We start from the raw sequence: 16,816 nt of genomic DNA, 5'->3' as shown, positions 1-16,816 counted from the left end.
CTTGAGCCCAGCCAGCCTGGCACTTACAGTCTGCCTGCCTCTAAATGGCCCTTTACTGTAAATTCCTACAGAGCGGTTAAAGACTGATGCAAGTTAATGCCAAATGCCAGGAAAACACAGAAGTTAATCAGACAGGAAATTTGGGACCATCTCTGGAGACTAGTGTAATTAGTACTGTTTGCTTTTAACATTGTGAAATGATGCTGAAAGTTACAACACAAGTCAGCTGTTGTCTTGGATTTTAACCCTCTCGTGACCTTTTATTTTTCCTCCAGCCCTTACAGTCGAAGTACACTTGCCTCCTGCTTTAATCCAAATGGACAGAGCCAGCTCTAAGCTCTCCAGTTTCAGTTCCCCTGCTGATCACAGCCCCCCTGCCTTGGGGGGTGGATGCTCAGTGGTTCCTACCTCCCTTCTCTCCCATCGGAAGAGGTTTCTTGGTGATGCAACGTTTCCACTCCACAACTCAGGGCTGTGGAAATGAGGCTAATGCAAAAAAGCAGAACCAGCTGAACCCGCGGCTCGGAACAGCAGGTAGAGAGCTCGGAGCAAAGATAGAGCATTTTAAGTGGGCTGTTTATTAAGGAGACAAATAGCCATGAACGGCAAATGGGAATATTAATGGGAGTTCAGAATTATTTAACATCATGCAGAGCGAACCTTGGAAATTCAACCCGGTGAACAGACAGGACTGAAACCACCTACACACTATTCACTCAGCATGGAAAACCCTCTGGTGAGCTTAGGTTTCGTGGTGCCTGAAGGATTTTTCCAGACTATATCTGTAAAGCCCTTTGCTTCAAAGTTGAGAACCCGCTCGCAGCTGCCCAAGAGGATGGGCCTGGCCAGATGTGTCTCCTGAAGGGAAGTGATGGGAGCACTATCTCTTGGCATATTTGACACCAGGATGGATAAATGTCTCGGAGACATCCTGTAGAGGAGATGTGCCTTCCAAGATGAGGGCAGGCAAAAGGATCACCACGGACCTCTGCTGCTGTTTCCTATGACCCAACAGGAAGACGGGACCTCCCTGGAATGGAAAACGCCCTGGCTCCTCTAGGAAATATCTAAGATATGAGGCTTGAAGAAGGGAAGAAAAAGCATGTGAGTACAATGCTAAATCAACAGCTTACTTTTGTATCCAAACAGCAAAGGAAGAAAAATTTTTAGAGCACAAGGCTTTCTGTATTAAAATAGGGAAGGCAAAGCAGTTCCAAGAAGAGACACGGCCCCAGGATGGCACTGGTGAGGGTGCAGCTTTCTGGAAGGGAACCTCAGGCAAGCAGCTCCAAACAGACAGCGAAGCGCAAAGGAAAGAGCGTGGCAAGAAGAGCCATCCCTGCCTCCTGCCAGGGCTCGCCTGCTCTCCACCCAAGCCTGCAGCCAGGAGTGGGCAAGCAGAGGGATGGCCAGCAAGGGAGCTGGGGCAGCAGGATGGACACGGGAGCTCCAGGGTGTGCAGAAGAGGCCGGTGCCAAGCGCGTCAGCCCCGGTGTGAGCTCAGCATGCACCAGGCAGCCCCTTCCCGGTGTCCGGCCCTCTCCGGGTTACTTACTCCTTCAGAGCGAGGGAGTTCCCCGTTGCTCTGGCCAGAGGAATACAGATTGACGTATTCACCCTCACCAGCCTCCTCACTGGCGTTTTCACTCTGAGGGAGACAGGATGAAAGGAAATACGTGATGGTGTCGCCCACCAGCACTGAATGTTAGTGAGAGAACGTGCCCACGGGCTGGGAGCAGAACTGCCCTTGGCAGCTGCTGTCACATAACGGGGAGCCGTTCTCTGTCTCCAACACTGGCCATTGAGGCTGTACCATCCCAGAGGTCATTATTTTCTGGTTCTTGAGGACTGTCCCAAGGGCCCTGGGCTGCAGGAGGACAGCAGCAGGCACTGCTTTGGAAGAGCCATGGACTTCGTGTGAGACTGCCAAGGTGCAACGGGCACGTGTGGATTGCAGGGTGCCGGAAGCGGAGTGTTCAGAGCTGGACACACGAGTGCCTGTCCTACCCTCACTGCAGTCCTGTCACTGAATGCAGAACAGCCCTGCAGCCCTGAGGGCATCAAAGGCATCTCCCAAACTACTCTACGAGACCCATCACACCAGAATAAATCAAACCCGAGCACTTCTGGGGGATAACAACGACCCAACGCAAGGAAGATGCAAAGCAAGGTCAGGTCCAAAGCATGAAAACCTGCACATTTACTCTGTAATCAGTGACCCTCTTCCAAACCTGGTGAAGAGGCAGCACTAGCAGGCCCTGTGCTGACAGCTCTAATCCCATCAACTCTCTGCTTCACAGGAGAGGAAAGAGGAACTGTCTTGAAAATGAGGTGTTTAAAAAAGTAGCTGTAATGGACAAACCTGCTCAGTGATCTGCAAACCGACCTGGGACCTCAGACTAGCAGTGTGGGAACAGCATTAGCCTAACTTCACCAACATGTGATACCTGCCACCAAGGGCACAGCTGGAGCTGCTGGGAACTGGGAAAAACAGGAACCTGGAGAGAACAACAGGTTTATGCACAGGAGAGACAGAGCTGGACTGCACCCATTGCTCCTGAGGCTCTCCAGAGACTTAGGAGGGAGCAGGGCAGCAACTGTAGGATGGCAACTGTTGTAAGGAGACTGTGTTTAGAAACTATCAACCTCACAAAACACTTCTTTACCTCCCTCAGCTTTGTATTACAATTGCAGGAAGCTACAGCAACTTCTCCTCTCCCCTTCACCAGCATTTGACATTTGTGTTTCCTACTCATGTGTTAATGTTTCTCAAACCTGCTGAGGTTGTTCATTTTTCTAGCTACCATTTTTATACAAAATATCTACTCTGCAATTCATACATGCACTTGGATACTGGACTAGACCACACTTAGCATGTATTAATAAGAGACATTTCCTTTTTAAAAAAAAAAAACCAAACAACCAAACAACAAATAAAAGCAGCCTTGTGTTAAGGTGCATCATTATCTCTTTGGATGGTCTCACCGAAGGCGTCTGGAGAGAATCAGTGAAAGAGGTTTCAGAAGGAAGGCAGACAGGAGCATTCCCGTTAAAGCTGCTCTCCTGAGAAGAGGAGTTTGGCACATCCACAGTGCTGGGTGACTGGCTGGCTGCGGCGGGCACCGCCAGGTCGGGGCTCGGAGATGGATGGACGGGCGGAAAAGGCGGGGTGGAGCAGGAGGAGGAGGTAGAAGACAGGAAAGGAGGTATGGAGACTTGGTTGTGAGGCACAAAGTCCTGGGAGTAGGACCTAAACACAGATTTGTACTGCAGGATGCACGGACGTACAACACAAAAACAAGGAAGAAGGGGAAAGGAAAGAGAGACAGACAAGAGAAAAAGTAATTAGATCGGCAGCAGCGCAGCAGTGACAGCACAAGGCATTTCTAACACAGGCAGCACTATTTTACCATCCACACACCAGAGCAGGAATTGCTACCTGGGATACATCAGCCAGTTTTTTCAGGAGAGGCATGTTCTGGCACAAACAGCAGCTCAGCTGCTCAACTCACAGAGGGAAAGTGGGCAGCAGGTATCCAGCCTTTGCTATGCAGGGAAAAGCCTGGGTATCTCAGTACTAATGCAGTGACCCTGAAAATCACCTGAGTGGAGGAAAGGATGTAAAAGCATACAGTAACCAGGACTCTGAGCATGCTGGAAGTATCTAGATAGAGAAAAGCACTCCAAGTGCTTCTTGCTTTTCTGGGATTTTCCGCAGGATCCAAATTTAAGATGCTGTTTGCTCCAGCCCTGTAATTTAGCAGCTACTGTGTCAAGTCTGTTCCAGAACACACAGCTCCCAGGGAGGAGCAGCTGGATACTGCCTTTAAAGTTATACTGAAGGATATAGGGAGATTATGCTGCTACTCCTTCCCATTCGAGAAAAACAGGGAGCAAAAATGATAATTGCCCTCAGGAGCGATGAATTCCTTATCAAACTGATCCTTTAATGCAGCGCCTCGAAGACTCAGCTGAAGAGATGAAAAGAGATCATCTGCGTAAAGCTTTATTTCACTATCTCTCCTAATCATCAGATTACTGTTCAGATAATATTAAACAGGGTGCAGTGGGAATATATTGTGCCAAGAAAAACAAGAGCAACCCTCTGTCTTTTAACATCTGGTGCTAGTAAGATTTGCCATCAGGGTAAGTCCAAAACAAAGCTGACAACCATTAAAAAAAAAAAAATAAAGACAGACAATAATGCTAAATCTGCCGGAGAGGAGTTTATTTTAAAACCTGCAGAGCTCAACCACCAGTGAGATCTGTGTCAAAGTCAAGTGGACTGAAGGAAGAGCCACATCATCCAAAAAAAACCCACACTGAAACGAAGCTGTGGCGCTGCTCGGTTGAGTGATCTGCTGCAGAAGGATGGTGCAGTACAGAGCTCTCAAGAAGCACAGACACAACTTGCTCAAACCAGGCTGAAAAGTAACACTGCTGTGATGTAAAAAGAAGGGGAAACAAGGCAGGAATCAGAGAATTCAGGCTACATTTTCTCAGGAGAGCTGAGCTGGTTAAGCAAAGCTTAGTCCATCACCTGAGCCACAGCAGCATCCAGCTCAGCAGTGGCATTTTTGTTTCCACCTAGGAAAGATGTGAGCTTAAAAAACTAAACTGAGAAACAGCCTCGGGCTAGAAGCCTGGTCAGAAAAAGGTTTCCACTACAAAGGAAAGGAAATGTAAAGGTCAATGGTTAGACTTTACCTTCAACCACCTTAATCCTTGAATGGCTGCCCTCCGCTGTGCCTGGAGTCCAGCAGTGCTCTGGGTGTATTCTCAGGGCCCAAAACAAATTGCAGGCCATGATACAGAGGAGGGGGAGTGGGAATGCTTGGAAGAGAGCTTAAAAGACTACTGAAAAATAATTAAAATGCAAATCCCCACCACATGCCTGTGCTAAAGGAGACTGGCTTTAGGACAGGCTCCTCTCTCTTCCTGCCCGTTCTTTCCGGATGAGCACGCTGGCTCCATGGACAACTGTCAGCTTTTGGAGCTGCCTCAGTAACAATGACAAGTCTAATCTCTGTATTTACTTTCTGCCTGGATAAATGCTCTACATTATTCATTTTCACTTGCATGGCACAAACCACTAAATCCTCGTAAGACGGCCAGGCTCATGACAATCACCTTGGCTCAGCAGATTCATTATGCCTGCCTGTATTCCATGATCTCACTGGTGCTGATAGGCCAACTATCACCCCAAGTCCCAGCCTAGACCCCAAACCACCGCTGCCATGGCTCAGGAAGGCACTCAAAAAACTGCAGGTCCTGGTAACAAGACCCCCTGCTCCTGTAAGGAAATAATTAGCTCCAACAGAGCTGTGTGCCAGCTCCCCTGGAGCTGGGCTTTCCTGCACCCGCACGGGACGGGCGGCACACGCTGCCCCTCACTTTGTAGTTGATGGACATCTACCACAGAGGAGTTCCAAGGGGTTTTGTCCCTGACCTGCCGAACCCAAAGGAAAAGCCAGGCTTTTTCAAAGCAGCAGCGGAGCTCACGCAGGGCAGGAGTGAAAGGAAACGAGTGTCCTCAGCCAGTCACTCTGGGACAGGCAGAGCCCTGCGTGAGGTGCTGGCAGGGTTAGCTCAGGGCAGACTCTGGTGCCCTGCAGCCTGGGCCAGCAGCTCAGGGAGATGAGTATTGCTTAACATTTGCACAGCTTCTGCCTTGAGGAGTTTCAGAGAAAATTAATCCCAATTCAAAGGCAATTTAAACCTAAATATAACATAACATTGCATAAATTTTACAAGTTTAAATGCAGATATGTTAGTATTGACAATGACTATATAATTCATCTCTCCTCAGCCTCATCAATACACCTTTCAGAACAACATCTTGGCACGAGATATGTTGAAAATCCCGGTTTAAGGCTCAGGTACCCAGGAAAATGCATTAATCTTCATTATGTGATCCGTGAACAATCATTTAAGGATGCAGACAGGCTCTCAGCATGCTGTTAACAAAGGGAACAGCGCAGAGAAGCCTTTGGAGCACTGGCATTAATTAGTCAGACTGCTCTCGACTTCCAATTTTGTAGTGAAGTTGCATCTTTTAGAGAGGGAGCCAGGGAGCCCCCTCCTTCCTCCGGAGCCTGCAAGCAGCTCTGGAATTCCAGTTATGCAGCCGTGCTGGGACAAGAGCCAAGACTGAAGCATACTTTTAAAGGGGGGAAAAAAAACCACCCTGCAGTGAAGATGATGTCCATATGGTACCCATTCCTCTGCTCCCCAGTCTGACCCAGCCCAGCCAGCAGCTGCAGCAGGAATTGCAGCAATGGCTTCCATGGGATTTGGGTGTTGCACATCTCTTGGAAGCCCTGCTATCCTCTGAAAGACATACTCTTTTGGGGAGGGGATAGTCCATTCAGCACAACCTGTCACAAGGGAAACAAGTAATCCTCTAGTCCTCCCCATAAGAGGCAACAGTTATCTTGGAAAACAATCAGTGCCTCTTTTAATCTGCTTCTTAGAGGTTTCCTGCAGGGTCAGTCAGGCCTCTGTTATGGCTGTACAGACACAACCTCCTACTCCATGGCTTTGCTTTAAGTGAAGTATTTCAAAATAATCTCTGGGAAAGCTAGAAAAAAGGGTGCAACGGGAATCTTTGGGAAAGGATGCTTTCCTCTATCCAAACTCTGGCCACGCTGCCAGCTCCCACCACAGGACCAGAAGATGCTCTCCCAGCATGAGTGATCCCGACCTATGACAGCAAACAGCCAAGACAGGGAGAAGAGAGAGAGATCTCTCTGCTCTCACCAGTAAAATGGCTTTTAAAAAGACCTATCTGCCACTTGGGAAGTACTTCCACAAAGCGTGCTTTGAGCTGGGAGCAGTCTTGTCTCCTGGGAACAGCGGGAAGCAAACGTGCCCGACCCTGAACATTTACCACACACCGTGACACACAGAGGTCTCCCGGAGACGGCATCTTTCAACCTTTTCAATTTGCTGCCTTTGATTTTTTTGCAACAGTGAATATTTTAGGACAGCTTTCCATCATTAGCAGCCGTGTTACAGGATGTCCCAAAGGTCAACGACATTCTGGCTGTTTATTTGGATTAGATGGCAGGAGATAAGCATTCTAATAGGAAACTTATTTCAAGAGTGATGCTTCTCCACGCTCACTAGGCATGGCTGACCACAGCTAACAGGGAGACAGGGATATATATGCAGGGAGTCACTGGCTGCAAGTTACAACAGTCTCCATCCTAAATCCAAAGCTGAATTCAATTATATGGCTGACAGAGCACCTGCAGTATCAGCAGACACAGCCTTTACCTTTTAAGCACAGCCTTCTCAGTTACCCTATGGATTTCTGCCAAATTAATCTGCCATCCTGCCAGACATTCCCAGATCAGGTAGAGCTTCAGACTTCCAAAACATGAAGCTATCAGAGGAAAAGATCAATCTTTTAGATCTCCCCTGCTAATGCTATTAAGAGAATGACATGGCAACATGCCAGAACTGGATGCCCAAATTCTAACAGTACAGAACTATGTTCACAAAATACTGGGTGTTGCACAAAGTCGTTACACCCTAAGAATATAATTGCACAGACAACTACTGGAAAAGACTTCCTATCTCATGACACAATGCTGGGCTTCCAGGTACTTTTGCTAATGAGGAAGGAAATGCTCCTGCAATGAATGGCTGGAAACACAAGCTGCCAACAGAATGGTTTCAAGCACTGCCACAGGAAAGGCAGCAACTGCTCAGGTTGGAATGTTTCTCAGCAAAGCCTCTGACCCAGCTGCACAACTGACCTCCCTGGTTCAAAGCAATGGTTTGCCCAGCAGAGGGATGGATGGGGTTTGCTGTGTTTCCCGGTTTCTGCACAAGAAAACACAAAATCCAAACTTCTCCTTGAGGGGGAGGGATTCCTGTACATCTTTGCAACAAAACAAATAAGGGGGGGAAGAAAACATTTGTAAGATTTATTAACCATGCTGTCATGCATCTCTCCTTTGAAACTATCAGAAGAATTCAACCTGATTGCACCAACGGTGTCAACTCTTCTTTACTTTGTAGACAATAACACTATGTTTAGGAAGCAGACCTTGAAAAGGCAGAGCCTGGAGACAGAGACAATGTTCCTAAAAAGCCAGTCACACAAAAACCATGGGGTGTGTGGCCTATGAAGTCAACATGGGACTGTTTAGATAGACCTACACAGAGACCTGTAGTGCTCCAAATACAAGGAAAATGTACAAACCACCAGAGGAAGTGGTTTTCAGAAGCAGGATTCAGCGATGCCAGCAGGCACTATTAATACCAGCACTATTAATACCAGTGTCCAGGCCTGCCGTGGGCAGTGGAAATGAACACAAACACAGAAGGAATGCTAAACAGGAAAGGCAAAACAATACCTAGGACTCAGCAGCTGGTTAAATGGATGCAAATCTTTCTTTTCCCCCTTCCCTCTGCTCCAAGTTAAGGAGCCAAAACCTAAGGACAGAAATGAACAAACACACTACGATTTCCCAGTCCCTGGTTTGATTGAGGCTTCCACCATATGAACGAAAACAGCTCAGTCTCTGCTGAGGGCCAGAGCCTGGCGTGTGCTGCAGACTGGAATTGTGCTACAGGAATGGGAGCAAGGCAGGGAAAACATGGGAAGCACATGTCTGCATTGTGCACGCCTTTAACCACTTATCTGACTCCCCCCTTTTCCTGAACATACGTTAGCACACACACAAGAAAGAAAAACAGTTGCTGTGAATTTTCTGTGAGCTTGCTCAATTTGTTCAAGAATGGTGGGAACAAGTGAGAACAGAAGTGCTGAACTGGAGCTTTCATAAGGAAATCACTTGCGCCTTCTGCTGGAATCTGACAGCCAATTGGTTTCTGGAAAATTACTGGAAATGTTTCTTAATTAAAAAGAAAACATAAGAAAAAATATTTTGAGAAAGGAGAGTTATTTCTCCCCAGTGGAGGATGCAGCCAAATTTCCACTAATGGCACGTACATGTCTCTGAGATACAACTGTTCCTTGTTTCAGTGAGGAAAAGCTTCCACAAGACTTTCTGCAGCCTTTGGTGGAAAATGTGTGGATAGGCAGCAACAGAGCTCGTCGCTGGATGATTTCCTCTATCAGTGCAGAGCTCTCCAGCTGCCAGGAAGTATCAAGATTCCAAGGTCTGATTCCTGCCACTCGGATACCTGCCCACCCACTTCCAGTCAAACAGCACAAGGAGTTGCTAAACCAAGGGACAGTAGCTCTGTGTTCACAAGAAGAAGGGAAAGAGGTGATCAGCTAGAAAAAGACTACTGCCAAGAGTCACCAAGGAGGGTGCTTACTGCACTCCTCCCTTCCCACTGCTTAGTGCTTTCAGAAGAGATGGGAATCCCTAGAACTATCCTTGACAGTACCATCCACTTGTCCCCCAATGTGGGATTTAACAGCTTAGCTGTGCATGGCATGGGGAATAGGATGCTGCAGTTCCTTAAGACATCAGCCCACACTACCAACACAGCCCCTGCTGGCACAGAGGCCAGACACAAATCAGACTCGGTTAAAAAACAGCTCAACTTGCCAAACCTATGAGGTTTGATCCAGTTGCTCAAGATCTGCCTCTATCCAGTAAAAGCTATTACCTCTGACACAATTTCCTGCAAAGGAGGGAAAAGCACGATTAGTGGGCTCACAGGGCAGGGGTGGCAGCTGGGCTGCAGCAGCCTCTGCAATGCTGATGGGAGGGAAAGGAGTCGGGGCTCTAGAAGAGAAATTCATGCATTAAAAATTAAAAGATGCTCTGAACAACTTTGCCTCTTTTTTTTTTTTTGCTTCAAAACAAAACTGTCTGAAAACAGTCTTTTTAAGCCCTGTAAATCAGTAGTAAGGCACTAATCCTTCACCTGAGCACAAAGCTAACAGGATAACATGCAGAACGTGGTGCAGGCTCGGCTTTCCTGCTGCAGGCACACGAACAGATGGGTACAGGGGCAGCTCTTCCCTCTGGGATTGACTCCTGCTGTCCATCCCAGGCCATTCTCCAGGGAAGGAAAAAAAGCACAGGGCACTTTGTGAAAATTGGCTACGCTTGGCAAAGCTGCAGGGCATTGCTTGTCCTGGGTCAATGGACAACCATGGCTTGAACCTCCTGGTATTGATCCAAGGAGGTTTTTGCTTCCTGTACAGAAACGATTCATATGTAGGAGATCTATAATTTTAAAAGATCTGATAGTCACCACTGATATCTGGGTACACAAGAGGCCAACTCCTCAGCTGGCTGTGTCTGGGAGGTGTGCTCTCCCTAGCACTGACTCCCTGGCTGGGGCTGGAGGGAAGGTAATGCTTATTTTTACCAGGTTTGTTGTTCACCCCAGCACTCACTTGAGTGTTTTTTTTCTAGGGAGAGGGGAAAAACGGAGACATGAAAATATGAGGAGCAGCACAAGGTGTTTAAAGTGTTACTGGTGCAGCTTGTGGCATCCCTTGAGTGAAACCACACAGTCCTTCAGGCAATGCTGGGACCAGATTGAAAGAGGGGCCCTGGTCCTTCTCAGTGCTCATGGAAGGTGTCACCCTGGGAAGGATCCAAACCCTCACAGCTGTTTCACATCTCTGTCTCATTAGGGATGGGGGAAATGGGATAAGACATGGTTATGGTATTACATGGGTCAGCTATGATGCATGTAAGGACATTGGTATTTTGCAGCTCAAAGACACACTGTCATAGTGAAAATCTCATTTTGCCTGTGGAAAAAATAGACCAGCTAGAGACATGAGCAACTATGAGATTATCCTAATTTAAAGGCACTAATGGAAAAATCACCATTTTTAATTCAGCTTATTTCCTTTGTGCATTTGACAGTGCACTGTCTCATTGTTCTCATTGTTCCTCATGCTCCAGCCATTCATTTTCCCCTCACCAAATCCTTGCAAAAATGAGCAAGGATTTTTTAATGAAGTTTTAACATTTCATAAAATAATACATTCACAATAATGCAGTCCAGAGTAAGGTGAGAACGGGTCAGAACAATTTAGTAGGTAGTAATCATTTAACCCAAAAAGAACGCTTTTTTAAAAAGTGTTCACATATTTTTAGAACGTTATAGAATCATATTTATAGCCTCTCAATTAAAAGAAAAATAGTCAAGTGCTTTTACCCAGTCTTACAGTTCCACGTTTTGCTTGCAAGGACCACTATCAAATAAGAGAGCTGTAAAATTCAGGGCTTTCACTTCAAATTTTAAAACTGTTTATCACAAATGTATGCAAGCACTAACTTTTCCACCTCTCAGCCTTTTCATCTGTGCAGCAAAGCTATGATACTGCTCTCTCTATGAGTGGAAGCCAAAAGCTTTAATTCATGGCTTGTGAAGTAGCACTACTTGTAAACCACTTGAATACTTTCTTCTTCTTCGGACCAGCGATTATCACTAATTTTTAAAGAATGAGTAAGTGTTGAAATGGGAAGATAACAGTGGCACAGTGGGAGGATAGTGTTTTCAAACATTCAGTATTAAACTAATTGAACACCTCTGAATTTTCTCAAGTCTTGACTGATAATTTCTTCTCCAGAAGAAGTCTAATTTACTAAACATCCAGGTCACTGTTAAAAAATAGTCTATTCTCAGTTGTCATCACATGGCAATCAGAGCATAACCACGTAGTTTTACATGCAAATGAGCCCCACACTGATGAGCTGGAGGAATCCCATGGTTTGGTTTAATTTCATTATATTAACACTTTGTTATTACTACCACTTAATTTAAGCAGCTGATCACAGATTTAAGCAGTGCTCTAACACTATTCTTATTTTTATTTAAATCATTCTCAGTTCTTCTTGCTGATCTTTCTTCAGGCTGCTCACAAGTGCTGTAGGAGAGAAAATCCTGCTCATCCATCACCTAATCATACAAGCAAACTGAGCTTGTTTGGGACCACAGAGATGTGAAAGGAAGCAAAGAGACAAATATGAGATGAAAAATTTGGCAGAGGCCATTTTCTGGAAAAAAAAAAAATTAGGAGCTGCAGCCACTGTTCCATATATTTGACTAAATCCTTGTATTTTGGGGATGGTATCTTGTTATTTCTCCAAAGGCCAGGCTCACATGGCAGCCTTTAATCGACTCATCCACATCACTGGAATTATGCAAAGGAACAAAAAGACTTTGCAGCTCAAAGTGCAGCCTGGGGAGCATGTAGGTCACAGGAGTGCGTCTGGGCACAGGGTCAGCTCTCCTTCCTCAGTCCCCCACCACAAATGTCCACATGGCCACACATATAAAGTAAGGAAAGCCACAACTCCCCTGGGCTTCACTTAGTGAGACTCACACACCATTCTTCCCACCTGGCTGGTTATCACTGCACGAGTTCAAAAGCCCCCAAAAGAACCTTCACCTTCACGTGGGAGGGTAAGCCCAGAGTTTGCACAACAAGTGTATCAGCAATAAGAAAACACACACGTGTCACAGTGTGGAGGGAACTCACCGAGTGCACAGGAAAGGAGCTGTGCCGGCTGAGAAAGGAGTTAGAGACTGACATAGTGAGGCCCTGAGTGGCACCGGAGTCCTCGGGGGTGAAGGGCACTTTAGTTTGCTGGACACAGTAGGAGACAGAAGAGAGAGAAGAGCAGCATAGGAGGCCTGCTGAGGAGGGGGAGAAAAAGCAAGAGACACAAGACACAGAGAAAGAGAGCACAGAAAAGGCGATGAATAAAGGGTAAGAAACTCTAACTGTAAAACAATGCATATAATGGCTGGCTAAACAAACAGCTATTCATACAGTTCATCAGAGCCAGACATGCCAATATGCCTTTCTTGAGCTCAAGGGGCATGGCAGAAATCACAGTTCAAATCTTCTTTGTTTCACAAATCCCTTAAAAATAAACTCCCGTCTCCCCCTTCCAGCTCCTTCCAGCTCACCCGTGGACATCTGCTGGGGGAGAGGTTGTTCCTCACTGCCCTTTTGTCCCCTGGCATGGGGGGCAGATGCCCAAAGGAGGAACTGGCTCTTGCTTCTGGCTGCTAAACAGCTGATTCTTGCAGACTGCTATTTTTTGTGGCAACCTGCAGACTGGGAACTTGGCCTCCCCAGTGTGAGCTATGGGCCCTCACTGGTACTGCTATGCCCTACCATTTCTCAGTTCAATCCAAAATTGTATATCATTTGCACAAGAGGCAGATATTACACTGTAAGTAACAAATCCTATTAAGGAATTTCTCCTGAATTCCACTACAGCAAGGAGTCTGAGGGAGTCTATGGTATATCCAGGCTTTCTCAGCTCTGACTTGTTGAATATAAAGTACACTTCACAAACAAGATCTGAAGCTCACAAGAAAGGACTTCCTTTATAGAGGAGTCCATCCAGCAAAACTTACTACTGCTGGAACAGCTGATGCCCATTTGATTTGCTATTTCAGAAACTCTCAGGGCAGCAGGAGCAGAGGAACAAGAGTCTGGTGGATTTTTAGTGGTTGTTAAAAAGCCATCATCTGCTTGCACCTCTTTCCCAACAGAGATGAAGGGTGGGAGGCTGCACTTGAAGAAACCTTTGCTTCAGGGGAACTGCAAGCAACACCTTGATGGTATCAGCTTGCAAAAAGACAAGAATGGCCAGCAGGCAAAGCAGTGACATCTTGGCCGCCCAGATAATGATTAAAGGGCAGCAAAGAAATGCGTTGCTTCAGCTGACAAATTCAGAACAGGAGCAGGATTTCCCTCCTGCACAATGGCTGCAGTCAATCTGTGCTTTGCACACCCTCACTCGTGACTGTGCAACCCAAGTCACCGCTGGAAATGATCACTAGAGTACAAGTGACAGTGCAAGAGTCACACTGATGGGGACCACAGGCTCTGGAGAGCTGCCTGATCCTCCAGACAGGAGTCCTGTAGACTCTTTAGTGCCCCTGCAAAGCAGTTGGGACACCAGTGTTTAAGGTCTCGTCCCCACAAAGAATAATACACAATACTCAGTTCAGCTTAGCCAGAAATGTCACTTTATCATTTTAGGACTCCTACCTGTATTACAGGAATGAAGTTATGCAAATCCCAAAATTAGAGTTCTCGGGATTCTTTTCACATTTAATTAAAGAGTAACACCCCAGGACAGCCAAACTTTAGCACAGAAAACATGAAGAAATATTGCAACAGTTACCCTCATGATGGTAAAACCATGGCTCTGTTCCCACCTATCCTCCCATTTCATTAATGCCATGGCCAATTTAACTGAGCTACATCAGCACAAAAGAATTTATTTTTGTTAAATAGAGCAAATCAGATCATTAATATGAACAAAATAGGTTGGAGTTGTTAAAAAAAAAAAAAAGAGAGAGAAAAAAGGAAAACCCTTAAAAAGAAATGGGACAAAATCCCAGCTCCACTGAGGTCGGAAACAAAACTGCTGCTGCCATCACTGAGGCCAGGGTTTCATCCCTCACATGGAAAATGGCACTTTTTGTGCTGTTAAACCCACCACCCACACACGTGCAGATGTGCCTTTCTGTGCTGGCAGTGTGGGGGGCCAGCAGAACACCGAGAAACAGGTAAAATGCTGAACCACACAAGGGGACTAAGGCAGAGAAAACATCCACAAGTTGAGTAATGGTTACACCAGAGGTCTGTGGCTCTGGCAAAGACGAGCCATAAAAGCGGTTCTTATGTTTAAATACTTATTATTAGTGGCGTCTTTGACAACAGTTTCAAAACAGCACTGGGAACAACAGTGCAGCAATCTCTCGAAAATCACGCTGCTCAGCGTGTCAAAATCTTCAAAGCAGTTGTCGTTACACAAGCCTGCAGTCTGGCACGGATTCAGCCCTGCCATGTGGACGACTAACATTTCATTTTTAGGGCATTTTAGGACTTTCAAAGCTTATGGGGAGCAGTCTGAACGTGGGGTTAGAAAGGGGCAAAAAGCACCCGATGTAAAATGCCTAAAAACACGTTAACAAGCTGACAAGGAGCGCGACCTGGTAACACCAGTGAGATCCTCCCACCACTGCAGCCTGCTGGAACCAGGAGCAGGGAGAACGGAGCTGTTCCCGGGAATCTGGTGTCCCTGCCCGGGGCACCACGGGTGTCACTCACCAGCTGCCGCTGTTTCGGTGGGAGAGCAGGAGGAGGTGCCAGGTCTTGAGCGGGGTCTAAGTTGATAAAGGAGTCGTTGATCCCATAGACTTCCCTGAGGTACTTGTTCTTCTTCTGGTAGATGTGCTCGTTCTGAGGGGTCTGGTAGAACATGGACGGCTGCGGCTCTGAGTAGTCCTCCACAAACTGCATGTAGGCCATCACTGCAATGCAAAGGAAGGTCACACTCTCTGCTCCTGGCTTGCCAGCTCCAGCTGCAACCAGGCAGGGTGCTCATTCTCAGAATAATAAAGTAGGGTTGTGCCACTGTCAGCTGGGCTGTGCTGCAGGCTGGGAGCTCACACAGCTGCAGCCACCTTACAGGAAACATCCCATCCCATCCTGTGAGCCAGTGCACCACAGACATCATCCCAGGCCACAAACACATCTGGAACAAGTGAGGTCTCCAAACAGCAACTTGAGGAGTCTGATTTACGGCAGCTCAGCCCAAATCCTCATGTAACCCATGGCAACTTTTGAGAACGTTCCTCAGGAGTTAAATGTCCAAAGTCACCAAAAAAACCCCAGAACAACGTCAGTCTGCTTTTTAGGAAGCACAAATCATCTTGTACTAAGATGCAACCTTGACAATAAATCTAAAATAATTCCTGTGTCTATAATAAGTCTCATATCTGTAGTCAGCAGGATTTCTAGAACAAGGAGGCTACAGTGCCTCTCCATTCCGGAAAGCTGATAAAACTGTTATCAGAGAACACCCACCTGTGAGACTGGGTGTCTCTCTCCTTCAGCTATTTAAATGCCACTGCCAATGCTGGTACAAGACACCTTCCGAAAGTGCCACTGGCTGGGCCTTTCTACCCCCTTAGCTCAAATCCAACACACTTTGCTCCCATCCCTTTTTAAAGCAACTTATAATCTCCAGTTCTCAAATCCAACTGATTCAAAAGCTTTTGTGAGAATGTGGTTCAGTAGAAATATTAATTGGGATCAAATCTCACTTAGAGGAACTTTCCACTGGTACAATATCCTTCCAAAATCTATGAAAAAAACCCCACACAGGTCACCCTGTGCAGCTCTGACAGAGGATATATCTGCTGCAATATTTTAGTGTTGGAGGGGGAGAGTAATATCCAGTGTCATATAAAGACTACTAGAACCACCCCCTCCCCAGTTATTAAGGATCTGAAGTGTACTGAGTAAATGTAAAATAAAGAACTCTCTTCCATATACCTGAGAACAGGAGAAACAGACGTATTTAAGTGCCATGGAAAGGACTAACCAAGGCCTTTCTGTAAACACGCTGTCATGCACAAGACACTGTGATCATTCCTCCCTTCCTCCTGATAAACAAGCAGTTGTCACTTTTTGTAAATCTGGTCATTTTTGGTGGCAATTATTCAGCTTCTGCTGGCATTTCAGTTGTGCAGCTGAAACGAATGGATGACTTCAGTGAAAGCTATAAATACAACGAGCACAGTGTAGTATTTGCACATAGTGAAGCTGGTTCCCACACTGGCTGCAAGGCCAAGTCCTCTGTTCACCTGCCAACACAGACCCCCGGGCCAGCCCTTCAGACAGGATGCAGCCCTGCAAATGTGTCAGCAGGAAGGAGTCACTTTGCACCTGTCTGCTGCACCTTTTTCAGATTTCCTCTAATATTTTAAACTCCATTTAGAACCGGAGCTAACACAGCTGCCCCTTCCCAAAGAGCCATAGCCCTCCTCCAAAAAAAAATAAAGAAAAAAAAAAAAAAAAAAAAAAAAAAAAAAAAAAAAGTTGAAG

General features: G+C 46.3%; 1 protein-coding gene across 1 annotated transcript in view; it reads right to left on the bottom strand.

Moving 5' to 3' along the window:
* RAPGEF1 (Rap guanine nucleotide exchange factor 1) overlaps window positions 1-16,816 on the bottom strand; it is an 83,101-nt gene that overhangs the window by 12,615 nt on the left and 53,670 nt on the right. Inside the window, 5 exon segments of the mRNA XM_032708060.1 lie at window positions 1,556-1,648; window positions 2,986-3,267; window positions 12,437-12,574; window positions 12,577-12,594; window positions 15,035-15,237. Coding sequence (XP_032563951.1) covers window positions 1,556-1,648; window positions 2,986-3,267; window positions 12,437-12,574; window positions 12,577-12,594; window positions 15,035-15,237 — 734 coding nt within the window.

This window comes from Chiroxiphia lanceolata, chromosome 21 (assembly GCF_009829145.1).
Source record: "Chiroxiphia lanceolata isolate bChiLan1 chromosome 21, bChiLan1.pri, whole genome shotgun sequence".
Taxonomy (NCBI): domain Eukaryota; kingdom Metazoa; phylum Chordata; class Aves; order Passeriformes; family Pipridae; genus Chiroxiphia; species Chiroxiphia lanceolata.
The sequence above is the reverse complement of the archived record's forward strand: the minus strand, read 5'-3'. Positions and strand labels throughout refer to the sequence as shown.